The sequence below is a fragment of the Lepisma saccharinum genome, chromosome 16, assembly GCF_977018435.1.
Source record: "Lepisma saccharinum chromosome 16, izLepSacc3.1, whole genome shotgun sequence".
In the NCBI taxonomy this organism is placed as follows: domain Eukaryota; kingdom Metazoa; phylum Arthropoda; class Insecta; order Zygentoma; family Lepismatidae; genus Lepisma; species Lepisma saccharinum.
The window spans coordinates 56,278,723-56,293,636 of record NC_139244.1 but is presented as its reverse complement, the minus strand read 5'-3'; the positions used below and the strand labels follow the sequence as shown (position 1 = coordinate 56,293,636).

Here is a 14,914-nt window from a genome sequence, read left to right as displayed (position 1 = left end):
GCAACTGAGGCAGTGAAACAGCAGATCGACCATCGAATCTGTTAATTTAGTACTCTCCCTTGACAAACAATTCTCTCCATACTGAACCTTCATTCTGCTGTAGATTTCAGAAGGTTTCACTCCCTCTGACCACAAAAAAACCGCTTTGTCTCTTTTACAGTGAAGCGACCATGTTGTATGAGCTACTGCACAGGTGCATACTGTTTGATCATCACAACACCTTTATGGTGTGTTGCTAAGGAAACATTTTGAGTTCCGAGATACAAATTTTCATTGTGCGTAGATCTCCATGAAGTTTAGAATAAAATTCCTGTTATTTAATGACTTCTCCTCATAAGTCAACATACAAGTACAGTGGAACCATAATTTTAAGTTCACATTAATTTTACATTTTCCTGCAGTATAGATATATTTTTCCCACTCGCAATACAACAATATATAATTCAACCCTGAATTTTACATTTTCCTCCTGAGTCATTCCATATGAAATCAACACAGCCCACAACCTGACCATCTCCGATTTTCATGAAATTTGGAGAGTTGAAACTATGAATGGAACTTAGTAACTATGAAGATTTTTAGTTTCGTGCATCTTGTAATTGTTAAATTATTCAAGGTCAAAGTTAGCATAAATTGCTCTTTTTGAGCCCGCTTAGCTATACTCAATCTGCTGTAACTCCGCCCCTATTTCGCCTAGGAAGCTCAAATCAATCAGGGAATTGAACAAGCTTTCCAGTGATACAGTCAACTCTCGATTCTACGACCCCGGGTATAACGACCCTCTCGAAGTATCGACCCTTTTCCTGGGAACCGTGAAAAATTTAGAAAATGTTAGAAAAATTTGGAAAAAAAAGTTGAAAAATTGAAGGAAATCGGCCGGAAAATGCGTTGTTTTTTCCTCCACTCATTCTCTTTATGAGCGCTCTACCGCTCACAATTGGGTCTGAACTAAAAATAGACACCACCACACCATGCTTTAGTGATATCCAATAGCACTTGACCTCTGCCCTCCCCTCCCTCAGGTGCACCAATGTTACCCCGCACCCGACGGCTGCTACCCAACGTGCCAGGCCTGCTCTTGGGTACGCAAGAAAAGAAGATCGAATGTGCTTGGATTGGACCCTTTTGAGTCCCTAGGATCTCTGTCGAGATACCCAAATGTAAGCCTCACGGTCCCAAGCGTCTCGATCGAGACGCTGTGTCAAGGTCGTAGTTTTTACGTTATAACGTTTCAATTTTTGGCTAGAATTTCGATTTTTTTTATATTGTTCCTAACACACGTATTTAACAGAAATGTTTTTTTGCAATTTTTTTTGTCTTCATGAAAATGGAGGGGAAAAGGCGGGAAAAGGGACTTCTCTTTTGCGTCTCTTTTCAAGGGAAAATTTTTGCCGACAAAGGAAGACCGGCTTTGTTGTTCTAAAGCAATGCTTTTTTTCACTCCCGCCTGTGAACTGAATTCCAAGGAAGCTTGTTTATCAGTATCGGATGTCAAAATGAAAGTTTTCCATGAGGGCACCAGCAGGGGAGGGGGGAGGGGGAAGACTGGTTGTTGAATCTGCATTGTGAGAATGGAATTTCGAAGCACGCTGAAGGAAACCTTTGTTTTTTTTAGCACAAGTGGCAACAGGGGTTACCCAGCATTGTCTAAAAATAGAATTTCAAGCAGCTACAAGAATTGGCACTCATTTTTTTACTACGTTCTAGCTTTTCGTCCGTGAATGTTGTGCGTAGGTGTCGTTTTGTGCCCAAGTGCGAGGACATTTTTTGGGTGAAGTGACAATTTTTTAAAATAATTTTTGGGGGTTTTCTCCCTTCCCCCTCCATATATACACCAAATTTGCATAAATTTTGCATTTTGTGCATTTTGACATTTTTTCGCGGGGGGGGGAGGAAACACCAATTTTTTTTTTAAGAAAAGTATTTTTGAGGGGATTTCCCCCCTTTCCCCCTCCATATGTACGCCGAATGTGCATAAATTATATATCGTCTGAATCTGTGATTCATTCTGCGTACAACGGTATATCTTTTATATCTCTAGGGCATTTAGTTTCTGAGCTATAGTTATTTCAAGCTGCTGCTGCATTTTGAAGCTTGAATCAGTGGCGTGCCGACCATTCCTTTTGGGTGTACAACTCAAGTTACATTGGTCATATGATAATAGTGCAAATATTTTTGTGTTCCTTACATGTCAGCGATCATTTCCATGTGCATGTCGACACTGTCATGTACTTTTTTCTTGGGGGAAGGTGGGGGAACCAATTTTTTTTTCCGAAATTTTGGAATTTTGAGAGTTAGCCCCCTCCCCCCGCCACATATACGCCGAATTTGCAAAACTTTCATATAGTCTGAATCTCTGGTTCATTCCGCGTACAACGGTATATCACTCATCTCTCTAGGGCAATTAGCCTCCGATCTACACTCATTTAATTGAAACTCTGCATTTTACTCAAAATCGGCTCGGGCAATAGAGGCTTGCTTGTGAAAAAGGCCTTGGGCGGCAAAAGGTTAACCAATATCGTATTAACGAGGTTTTCCTGTACTTGCAAAATATATTTTTTTATTCTTGTGTCAAATTTGGCAACTCTCTACTGCCATTCACAGTAGATTAAGTAAACATCATTTTCTAAGTAGTTGCAATGAGTCATAGAAGTAATAGGCAAATAAAAAAATATTTTTGCAAGTTGCATGGAATTGATGTAGTGTATTAACTTAAACTTGTTTTCTTGCAGGTGCTGCAGAGCATTGCTGAATGTTGAAGAACTTACAACCGGTGACTTTATTGATACAAGATCTGTAGAATCAACATGGGGTAAAATCTATGAAATTGTTTTAAGGTATGTTGATGCTTACAGGCATGCGTGCATAATGCACACCCTGTTTTTTTATGGGGAAAAGAGCCAAACAATTATATCTCAAATATAATGCACAGTACAATTCAGGTTCAAGAAATGGCTTTCTTAGTTGCAGATTGTAAAGCTGTTGCTATGCCGATCAAGAGTGAATGTCATATACGTATTCAATGAGCCACCTGTTTCTATATGGACCAAGATGAGAATATCCTCTTGTGTATACAATGAATCACAAACACATGCCACTTTCCCCCCTTTTCCTCCACTGTGTTTACCATCGCAAACCTTTCACTTCTGTAACCACCTTGTTTATTCGGTAGTAGAAGAAAGTGAGATCAGAATTATATTATGGATTTGCAGCTGCCAGGAAGTTATATTCTATAATTTCTCAACCAACAAATACCGTTGATGCAGATCCTGTGTGATGGGAGGTCCATGCTCCAATTCCACCAAAACTCCTTTGTTTGTAGCAAACCATTCCATTACAAAGTCAGAAGTCATGGGAAACTGCTCTTAAAACTTTTACATATGTTATTTAAAATTATTATTAATTACTTGCTCAAGAAACTCAACCTGGTAATTTGTATTTGTGCTTGTTGATATATACATGTTATACGCAGTGACATAGTGAAAACATGTGTGGTTTCATTTGGGCTGTCCGAATTATTCCGTGCATAATATGCACTACAGTATTTGGGGGCAAAAATTTTGGAAAAGAAGTGAGCATTATACATGAGTAAATACGGTAGTACCTTATGATTTGCCACACACGGTAGATGTAGAATGCAGAAATTTTAGCAAAAAAATGAATAACCCTCTGCCCACAAAAAATAGTTTGTACCATTGCATGACGTCATGCCTCAAGCTGATTGGCTGGCTTGCTCGGAGCCTCGAGGAGAAAACGAGCATGCTTTGTCGTGATGCAATCATCATGGCAAAGGGGCCACATTTAGCAGTGCTCCAATTAACAACGTGTAGGTGAGTGTGGTGATATGTTGGGAAATTTGTGTAGATCGGGTTTCCTGTAAATTCTATTAGTTTATTTAGTCATTAACTTTTCTAGATTAGATTCCTTTGCTTATTTTAAATTTCTATTAAATTTTATATTTGTTTAGGGAACCCTTTAGAATTCTTGGTTGTACATCCGCTCTCACTATCCACAAATTGCCCATGACAGTTTATTAAATTACAGTATTTACTCATGTAATACAGGGTGTCCGGCTTAGACCTTTAACATTACAAAACGGTATAACTTTAGTTACATTCAATTTCAAATGAAACTTATTGTTTGTATGGGACTGGCAACTGTTGCCATTTGCTAGAATCACCAGTACTTTGAGTTGACGTGACGTGCATGCGCGTGTAACGCATAAATTCCATGGTGGACGGAGTGGACGATTCAGCAGAAAGTGTTCTGCATTCTTTCACTGGCAGAAAACAAATCTGTGAAGCTTGTTCAACGTGCTTTTCGGTCTGAATTCAATCTTCAACGTCACGACAATGTTCCTTCTTATTTGAGTATTGCTAAGTGGGATAAACAACTAAGATAAACTGGAAGTGTTGTGTCGGTGCGCGGGAAGTACGGGAAGCGGAAGGTATCAGAGGAAAACATTGAAGTGATTCGCTCTGCATTCACAAGAAGTCCAAGAAAATCAATAAGACGTGCAAGTTTAGAGCTCAACATTCCTCGGTCTACTATCCATGACGTTGTGCACAAAAGGTTACGTCTACGGGCATACAAGATCCAGTTACATCAACGAATTTATCCTGATGATAAACCTAAAAGACAGACGTTTTCGGGCAAAATGTTATCCGAAATTGACAACAACAATGCTTTTCTGGACAAGGTGTGCTTTTCTGATGAAGCTGCATTCCACACGTGTTGGAAAGTTAACAAGCAAAATTGCCGTATTTGGAGAAGTGACAATCCTCATGAGTTTCGTGAAATTATGAGAGACTCGCCAAAAGTTAATGTGTGGTGTGGGTTAATGAAAGAGAAGATAATAGGCCCGTTCTTCTTTGCTGAAGAAACAGTGACAGGAACGAATTATTTAGACATGCTTCAGCATTACGCTGTGCCTCAAATGCCTCCAGAAACCATTTTCCAACAAGATGGAGCCCCGGCACGTTTTGCTACCATTGTACGAGAATTTCTCGATGAGAAGTTTCCTAGAAAATGGATAGGAAGAGGATGTAAACCACTTGCTTAGCCTCCGTGCTCGCCAGATCTTTCTTCCCTAGACTTTTTCTTTTGGAGGTTCATCAAGGACCAAGACTACAGTATGCCCGTCGAGAACTTGGAAGATCTGCGTAACAGAATTCGTCAGGAGATTAACAATGTGACCCCTCAAATGCTAGTGAATACCTCGACAGAATTGGAATATCTGTTCGACATCTGCTGTGCCACAGGGGGGCTCATATCGAGGTTGTGTGAAGTGCTCATGCTGGGACAAAAAAATGCATGAGTTTTTCTACCAAAATGTAAATTTTGGTAATAAAGTTGGGTTTCTCTGCAAAATTATGCTCTTTTGTAATGTTAAAGGTCTAAGCCAGACACCCTGTATAATGCACACTTTTTTCCAAAATGTTTGCCCCCCAAAAACTGTGGTGCGTATTATGAACGGAATAATTCGGACAGCCAACATGAAACCGTACAGGCTAATTCCATGATTTTGTGACACTTGCATTGATTTTTCATGTTTGCGGAACCCTATCATGTTATATATCGTTGTAAAGCTTAAATTCTGCAGTTTCTGAATATGGCTACAGTATTCCATTCAAGATGGTGACACTAATGTGCAATGCGGTTGAAATAAGATCATCACAAAATGAAGGAACGTTCTGATTTTTATGGTACTTTGGATGAAAGAAAAGACAAGGAAAAAGCAAATAATAATTAGAGTGTATTACTGGCCAAATAATATGATATATATGTAGTGTGTAAAATCCTTAATGGAAAAAATCTTGTGCTGCTAACTGCTAGTTTGAGGGTCCTGAAAGTGCCTCTTATAAATGCTGTGTTAGTCATGGAGAAAGTATATATTTTGAAGTTTTTTTTAGAAAAACTAAACAAGGAATGAGCAAAACCACATATAAAAGTTTGAAGGCCATTTCCCACGATTTTTCACTTTGTAATGTAATGTTCTGATACACCAAGAAAAGCAGTGCCATTCTGGCGGAATTCTCCCGTCATATGGGATGCATATCAGCGGCATTTGTTGGGCAAGAAATTATAGAAAATAACTTCCTGAGCACTGCAAATCCATAAGGTAATTCTGATTTCGCTTTCTACTATTAGAGAATAAATAAGGTGCTTAAAAGGAGTGGAAGTTTTGGGATGCTAAACACAGTGGAGGAGAGGGCCGGAGGTGGAGTGGGTTGGTGACTTATCGTTTATACAACCTCTGACAATAAAGTTCGGTGAATGATCCTGAATATCGAAAGTAGATGAATTCTTAATGAAACCTACCTTACTGTCCTTCGAAGTAGTCCCCTCCCATGGCTATGCACCGTTGAGAACGGCTGTACATGTCCTGGAAACTTTTAGAAAAGTCTTCTTTCGGGATGGTGTTCAAGACCCTCGTCACGTTCCGTTGGATGTCCGGAATATCCTCAAATCTCTGACCTTTCAAAGCGATTTTGAGGCGTGGGAAGAGAAAGAAATCTGGAGGATTCAGATCCAAATTTCTTGCAATGCATTGCTACAGAGGATGAGAGCTGGTGTGTGAGGTACAACCCTGAAACGAAACGCCAAAGCATGGAATGGCATTCTCCTGCATCACCCCGTCGGAAGAAGGTCAAGGCGTAAAAATCACGCATCAAGACGATGCTTATCACTTTCTTTGACAGTGATGTCATGATCCACAAGGAATTCCTGCCGGAGGGAACAACAATTTTTCCGCCTTGGCCTTCTTCCGACGGGGTGATGCAAGAGAATGCCATTCCATGCTTTGGCATTTCGTTTCAGGGTCGTACCTCACACACCAGCTCTCATCCTCTGTAGCAATGCATTCAGGGACGGCGACAGGGGTGGGCACGGGTGGGCAAGCGCCCACCCAAAAATTCCTGTGCCCACCCAATCAAATTCAATAAGTACATATACTTGGGGATATATGAATGATTCAATAAATGAGTGTATTCTGTTGTTCATAACATGTATATTTTACTTGTAAATATTATCTATGCCGAAATGTTCATATATTATCAACCCATAAAAAGCCAATTTTGTCATTAAGTAGTGAAAGTAATTACTATAGCTATTGAAACAAAATGATCAAAATTAGATCAGAATTTAGGGTGAACTTGAGGACTCTCCGGGCCTCCACATACGTATATAAATCCCGGCCTGAGTATGGTTAATAAATCTCCAAATAAACAAATAAAAACATCATCTTAGCGTTTCTTCCTTCAGCAACACAATAAATTATTTCGACTTTTTAATTATTATTAGAATAATTTAATCAAGAAGACTTAGATTGGCAGGCCATGTGACGTGAATGGCAGAGGAAAGAATAGTTTTCAGGATTCTTGTTGGGAAACCTGATGGTAAGAGACCAGTAGGAAGACCAAGATGAGGATGGAGGGATAACGTTGGGATGGGCCTGAAAGAAATCGGTAAGGATGGGAAAGATTAGATTGATCTTGTCCCGGATAGGGACAGATGGAAAGATTGTGTTGCTGTAGCGATAAACCTTCGGGTTTAAGTATGCTAGAGAGTATAATAAAAAAGTAATGTAAAGTGCTCCCCTGTGCTCTGCACCAGGCCATGAAGGCGTATAGGGTGTGTGGAGTTAGGGCCCCATACTTTCTTTATCTCGGCCGAATCTGGAGGTGATGTGATCAGAGTATAATATAGTTTTAATTAGCTCTGCATTGAAGTGTCCCTTTTTTATTTCATTGCAATTTTTATATACCTGTCATCTTCATATATCAATATGGTATGCGAAATATCAACTTTATATTCGTTCTACTAATATGTAGGAATCACAATAATCACTACAATACCTAAGTAAATAAATTTTAATAAACCAATTATGTGTGGAAAAAAGTGTCACGAAGTATCCATTAAAAAATTTTGTTTCTTTGTTTTTAAGCCCACTTTTATGCTCAGATATGCTAATCGGGACTAAGCCTACAGTTTAACGTGTGTCCGAACCAGTGTGCATTGTGCTTCCACCAGAGGAGGGGGAGTCGAACACAGGACCTCTCTATTATAACGACAGCGTTATGCCATTGGGGAAAAATATATACAGAAAGAACTCGCACCAAACGTGTCATTTTATCACCACAGAAGATGCGTTCATTTTAAGAGGGTGATTGCCTGAGACAAATATTTGAGACTCTCGGAAAACAATGTCATTGTTCACGTAATTAGCTGCCTTGATCCACTAATGAAGCGCTGTGCGATTGAAATTACCACCTCAACTTTCTAAGAGGTATGAACTAATGAAACTCCATTTTTTGGAAGAGTAAGTTGTGGTTGATTTGTTTTATTTTAAGTAATTTCTCTGCTAATTTTGATAATGACGACGGTAAGGTTCAATGGTGATTAGATGAGAGTAACGAAGGGGCGAAAACAAACACACGCTGACACTCAAAATACAAACCCTCATAAATTATTACTTTGACAGTGGTTCCAGGCACCAGGGACTCGTTGCCCTGAAAGAATTAAGTTTCCAGGGTATGCTGCACAGGATAGAGGTTGACATTTTAGTGTGTTCGAAATGGTCATGCCATACAACGCAAGACATGGTACGGTGATCAACTTCAATGAATTCCTTGTGTCCTAAATCATTTTGTTACCTCAAAAAATATGTTCATGTAACCATACGTGTATTATTTCTCCCGCATTACTAACATGACTGTTCAGAAAACGAATAGCAACTTAGCTAATAATATCTTCAAATCTGAACAATTTTTTTCAGTCTTACTTGTTTATTACTTATGAGTGATATTTGCTCAAAATAGCCTTTCATTAGCCTAGGAATACTTCATGGACAATGAACAAAGAATTGGTTTTCCGTGTGTGTTTTAAATCATTCCTAATAAGACGTTCATTTTAATCCAAACATTCAGTGGTGGCGATTAGGAGGAGCGGGATGTGGGGGATGCAGTTCCCTCGCCACTTTTTGCCCCGGCACTATGGCCTCTTTATACTAAGCCTGTGTTACCAATAAGAAGTATATTGTCCCTGCCCCTCAAATGTTTTCACCCAATCGCCGCTACTACAACCATTCAGATAGATTTGTCAGTTGTACAAACCTTGTGTGCTAAGAAAAGTGACCCCTCCCCCAAGTAGTAAGAAAACTCTTTCAGTCAAAAACTCATACTATGAAAATACTATGCTCATGAACATGCATTTAAATTACGAGATACTTCACGATTGTCTACCATTGCACTTTTTATCACTTTCGCCGAATACATAAAATCAAGTATGTGCTTTGTATTTGAAACACAAGCTTAAACCTAATTCACATTTATTTCACTGTATTAACATGCATGAAAGAGATTAGAATGTAGGGCTGTGCATGGGTAATCACTTCCTTGAAATAATTGTGTCCATCAGAGACAAAGCGAAAGGAAATGGAACAAGATGTGAGAATAGATTTGAAAAGAATAAAGGGGAAAACAAGAAAAGGAAAGGGAAAAGAAGTAAGAGGAAAATCGGGAGTGTAAGAGAGATGAGATACATACGAGGCGCATCCAGAAAGTAAGTTTCCCTATTTTTTTTTTTTTTTTAAAAAAAAACCAACACAGTTTCAGGAAACCATTTATTGGCAACAGGTACAGCAAAGGTTCAGCTATTTTTCAACATAGCAACCACCAGAATTGAGACACTTGTCGTATCGTCACAGATTAATAAGATCGCTTACTTCCTATCTCTCCTTTGTAATCTGTGCGTATACCAAACCGGACATGTGGAGCCACCCTACGGCTGTTTCGAAACGTAAAGCGTTGTCATAGCAACCTCTCCGCCAATCATATCTTACTCTTGGCAGTGACAGTTGAATGCGTCTCAGCGCAATGAACCGCTCACCCCACCCTTCCATTCCTGCTTTTATTTTCTGTTAATAATTCGGGACATATCTCATAAGGTCGAATTAATTATTTTATTTAAGTGCATAAAAATGTTCTACAAGGATAAATACCATTGTTCAGTTAATGCATGATTTCTACATCTAAGTTACGAGATATACAGAATTAGTAGCCCAGAAGCACAACATAGGAAAATAATTTCAAGTTCCTGAAATTCCAACACGTAAATCATTCCGTTGTGCATGAAAAATGGTCCGTGTATTATATGTGGTAATAAGTATTCTTATTTCGTATTCTCCCTATTATACGTTACTTTTCTGACATTTTGGGAAAATCGCGATTTTATCTACGGCGATTACTTTGTTCGTAGATCAATGCGTTTTACCCCTCCCTCGTCGTTGTTTATTTAGCGTCGCATTTTTCCAATTTTAGGCTAATCGCGACGATGCTATGAAAAATTGATGACACAAAGAAAGCTCTAACAGGGATTCGAACCCAGGACCCCTGCATTAACTGAACAATGGTATTTATCCTTGTAGAACATTTATGTGCACTTAAATAAAATAATTAATTCGACCTTACGAGATATGTCCCGAATTATTAGCAGAAAATAAAAGCAGGAATGGAAGGGTGGGGTGAGCGGATCATTGCGCTACCCAAAGTGTTCTAAAGGGCGCTCGAGCCATGTTGCAACATTTACCAAATTGTCTCTTTCTCTTCATAACAATTGCTGCACAGTTTAACGTGGGTGACAATCTGCAGGATACAGCACACTTAATATCAGCAACTGTTTCTGTTGCCGTCACTGTAATTTTCTCTCTTGTCTAGGCCTACCATATTCAATCGCAAGATGTAGACACTTCTGATTTACCAATGTAGAAAATTCCATTCATCTGTCATCTTTCATAAAACGAAAGACAAATGCATCCACTTTCTCTGCAATTGATATCAGTGGAGTACCCTGAGAGGGGGGATATTTGATGCTGAAAATGCCAGGGATACAAAAGACAGGATTCGAAGGTTTTGTCTCAGGAAATAAGAATAAATCATAAAACGTATATTAAAAACTACTGATGGAACATTAGCGCTATTCATCTAACGAAACCATTACAAATCGGCTGGCAGCTTGTAGGTATGAAATACTGGAATAAAAGATATATACATATAGTCAGTACTTGTTTTCCAAACTTAACCACCATCCTAAGAAAATTGGGGACCTACTAGTGAGTAGCGTAACCCAGTCTGGGAAATCTCCTATAACAGTTGAGGGTTCGATGTGCTGAACCCACGTCACCCCATTACTGGTTGAAGATCTCCACACCTCTAGGTAGGGTTGTGGGAGTAGCGTTGCCCACGAGACGAGACTTTGGCCTGTCTCGTCTCGTGGAAATGCTGTCTCGTCTCAAAAATATTCGTTTGTCTCGGGACACATGATCAATCTTCTCGTCTCGAATTTTTAAAAGCCTGTCCCGTCTCGTCCCGTGGGCAACACTATGTGGGAGGCAGACTGGCAGTCAGTTGATAGGCCAAGGCCCTTCCAGGGCTGTAGAGCAGTAGATCTCAACCTTTTTCAGTCGGGGACCCACCTTCATGGGACCCATAAGATGGGAACCAGCGGAATTACTTTGTAGGGGTGTGCACCCAGTTTATAATCATATATTTTCTCTTTTACAACAACACGGCCTGAATTTAAATTGTTAAAACAATATATCTAAGTAATTTAATGTAATAGGTTTTTAAGACCCAGTTAACAAAGTTTCGAGCCCAACTTCCCGACCCATCAAATGTCCCCTCAGGACCCAGGCGTGGGTCGCACCCTATAGCTTGAGAAACGATTCTGTATGTTATGCTGAACATGAAAGTAAATATTTTACACTACAGTTAATTTCTATCATAACTTACATTGTGTTCTGTAGATGAAATAATATTTTAGAAAATACAACATAGAAACTAGTTGAGTGCCATCTGCCATGAGAGAATAGAATAAAATAATAGCTATGAGTGACACAGCTCATTGGGGAAGTTATCAAACAGAATATTTTCTGGAATAAAATTGTAATTGTTTTAATTCTATCAGTCTATTTCTCTGTAAAAACTACTATGATGATGATAATGAATAGTTATGGGAAAATAGAGTCACACCTTACACAAGTTAACCTAGAATGCCTATACAGCAACCACCTCATCTCGAAGTTGTATATGGAGACGCATGGTGGTTCGGATCCTACTTTAAACTGTAGGTTCAGTCCCGATTGGCCTTACTGTGAATAAAGTGGACTTAAAACACCAAATCAATCAATCAATCAATCGAAGTTGTATAAAATTTCACTTTTCTGGTTTGCATGAGAGTAATTTCAACCCATTTCTATAAACGTGTGGATGTTTGTAAGATATATTATTAACTAATCACTGCATTCTTATTCATTTAGTATTTGTCAAATATCCCTAATTTTCAATCTAGAATGGGAGTAGGAATATATCATACAAGCGAGTTTTGTTCGAAGTTACTTACTGGAACCACTCTACATATTGACTACAATTTCATCATATGGCATTACATATTTCATAGTTACACAAAAATCTGGACTCGAAATATGAATGTCTTAGAATACAAAACAAAGCAGTCATGGAGTATGTAGGATCAAGCTAGATAAGCACACTCCCAGTCCCCCACTCCTAAACACACACACAATGGAATTATAAATACGCCACTGAAAGATCTTATCCTGCACAGACATGTATTTTATATATTCATATACTTAATACAGTACTGAAGATGATACAATCCGTGCATTCAGAATAAATATTGCACATGAATTTTAAAGTTAACTGAAAAACAAAAGAAATTTTGCAAATTTCCAGCTGATGACAATGAAACCATCTGTATTTTTTGCAATTTAGAGAGATTTCACACCAAAGTGACATGTGACATATGTCACTTGGAGATGAACCAATGAACAGCAAAGTTTCACCCATAGTGGATGACATATTGACAAAATCCCTGCTACTCATTATCAGCTTCTAAATAATGTCACACGTGTTTCTAGCCAGACTAAAAGAAAGTGATAATCATTCTTTCAAGCTTCACACTATCGGGTCGATCATTGGTGCATGATGTTTCTCATACCATCCCTTCCATCAAGAAGTAAATTTAACTTGGCTTCGTATCGAACATAGGTGTCTCACTCATGATCATTTGCTGCAAAGGCTAGACCATCCAATATGCCATGTCTAAATGTTAAGTGATTGGCTTATTCCTACCTAATGTGTAGATTATACTTTCCTCAAACTTTTGATCTTACCAATTATTGACCAGGTTGGGAGATAATGACAGCACTTTAACAAATGTAATTACCTTTTTTAGAAGAGCAGGGCTCTTATACTGTCTCTGAGGAAGTTCGTAGTTTTGTGTATGTCCTTTGCAAGTCTTTATAACGTTCAACTTTTCTCAAGGGGCTCTTCACACCCATTTTTTAACTCGGGTATGAGTTCGATACCTGGTGGAGACCTATAGTGTTTCGGATCACACTTTAAACTGTAGGTTCAACCCAATTAGCCTTTCTGTGCATAAAGTAGACCTAAAAGAACAGTTCAAACGTAAGTAAGGTTATTAGATAAGAGGATTCTTCCTCACATACCTTGAATGGCTCAATATGGTCACATATGCCTACAAGTCCCAAAATTCATTTCAAGCATCTTACTTCCAATTACAAATTGATTTGATTGATTGATTTGTTGTTTTAAGTCCACTTTATGCACAGTAAGGCTAATCGGGACTAGACCTACAGTTTAAAGTGGGATCCGAACCACTTGTGCCTCCACCGGGTATCGAACCCGGGACCCCTTGATTACAAGGCGAAGACGCTACCACTGCGCCATCGGGGAGGCCCCACTTCCAATTATATATATAAATCATATTGTTAGCATTAAACATATGGAATATAGAGTAAAAGACTATAAGAAATCCTTAAAACCCTACATCAATTAGTTTCCACTGTATTGAATATTATCGTAATATTGTTAATGAAATTCCATGAGACAAACCATTGATAGTCATACTGATAGGTTGCTTGGTCGGACACTCACTATGGTGACATGTTATACTTCACCAAGAATGAATTTACATGTTGAAATACTGCAGAAGAAGAGAACAGTTTCAGAGTAAGTACATTACTCTTAATGATTTAGTACTCATACTGTAAAAATGTAAAACATTATATTCTATTGCTAATAACAAATGTAAGGGAAAATAAACAAACATTGTTATTTAGGTATACATATATTTATTGAATCACTAGTAATTAATATATTTTGCATAAGGTATGATGATCTCATTGAGGTCCTACAGACTTTCACTGGAATAAAAGTTACTGACATTATTGAAGCATCATTAACACACTCAACAAGCATTTCCATAGTAGGTTCACATATGTAGTCTCAAACAGAAAAATGTGTGCATTTTATTTCCTTTAATCAAACTGTTCAAATATTTTACAGGACTGTTTAGCTGAAAATCATATCATCTTTTTTCATCCACCCTGCTTGGAATATTTAGTGAAACATTAAATACATTTGTTTCTAACATCCTCAAGCAATGTATTGTGTTCTTAGGTGTTATGTACTTTAAGCAAAATTTATCTCTAAAGGATATATTTTTTTAATCAAGAAAAGGGAAAATACCATTTCTTATGCATGAGCCATAACTGATGACAATGTTATTCCATAAGAAATGCAATATACTTACTTGATTCTACATCTGGGTATACATCATGCACTAACTTATTTCTATTAGAATTCATAAACATTTTCTCTGAAAAAATGTCTCTACAAACTCTGTAACTTTTGTATGTTTTGTGCCTCAAGTCCTTTCGCCATATTTTCTCGAACCATATCTCAGCTCTACAAGAAAAATAAAAGATGAAAAAATATTTTAGGAACATATAACTATGCAAAACAAAGCATTCTGCATTTTATGTCACTCAAGAAAGATAAATTCCATGATGCAAGAGTTGTTAGTGAGCTAAGGT

At 38.2% G+C, this 14,914-nt stretch overlaps 1 protein-coding gene across 1 annotated transcript in view; it reads left to right on the top strand.

The window, feature by feature from the left end:
* The window catches only part of tefu (Serine/threonine-protein kinase tefu), a 186,823-nt gene that overhangs the window by 85,064 nt on the left and 86,845 nt on the right, over positions 1 to 14,914 (top strand). Inside the window, exon 12 of the mRNA XM_083138215.1 lies at positions 2,733 to 2,837. Coding sequence (XP_082994341.1) covers positions 2,733 to 2,837 — 105 coding nt within the window. The remainder of the gene's footprint in view (positions 1 to 2,732; positions 2,838 to 14,914) is intronic.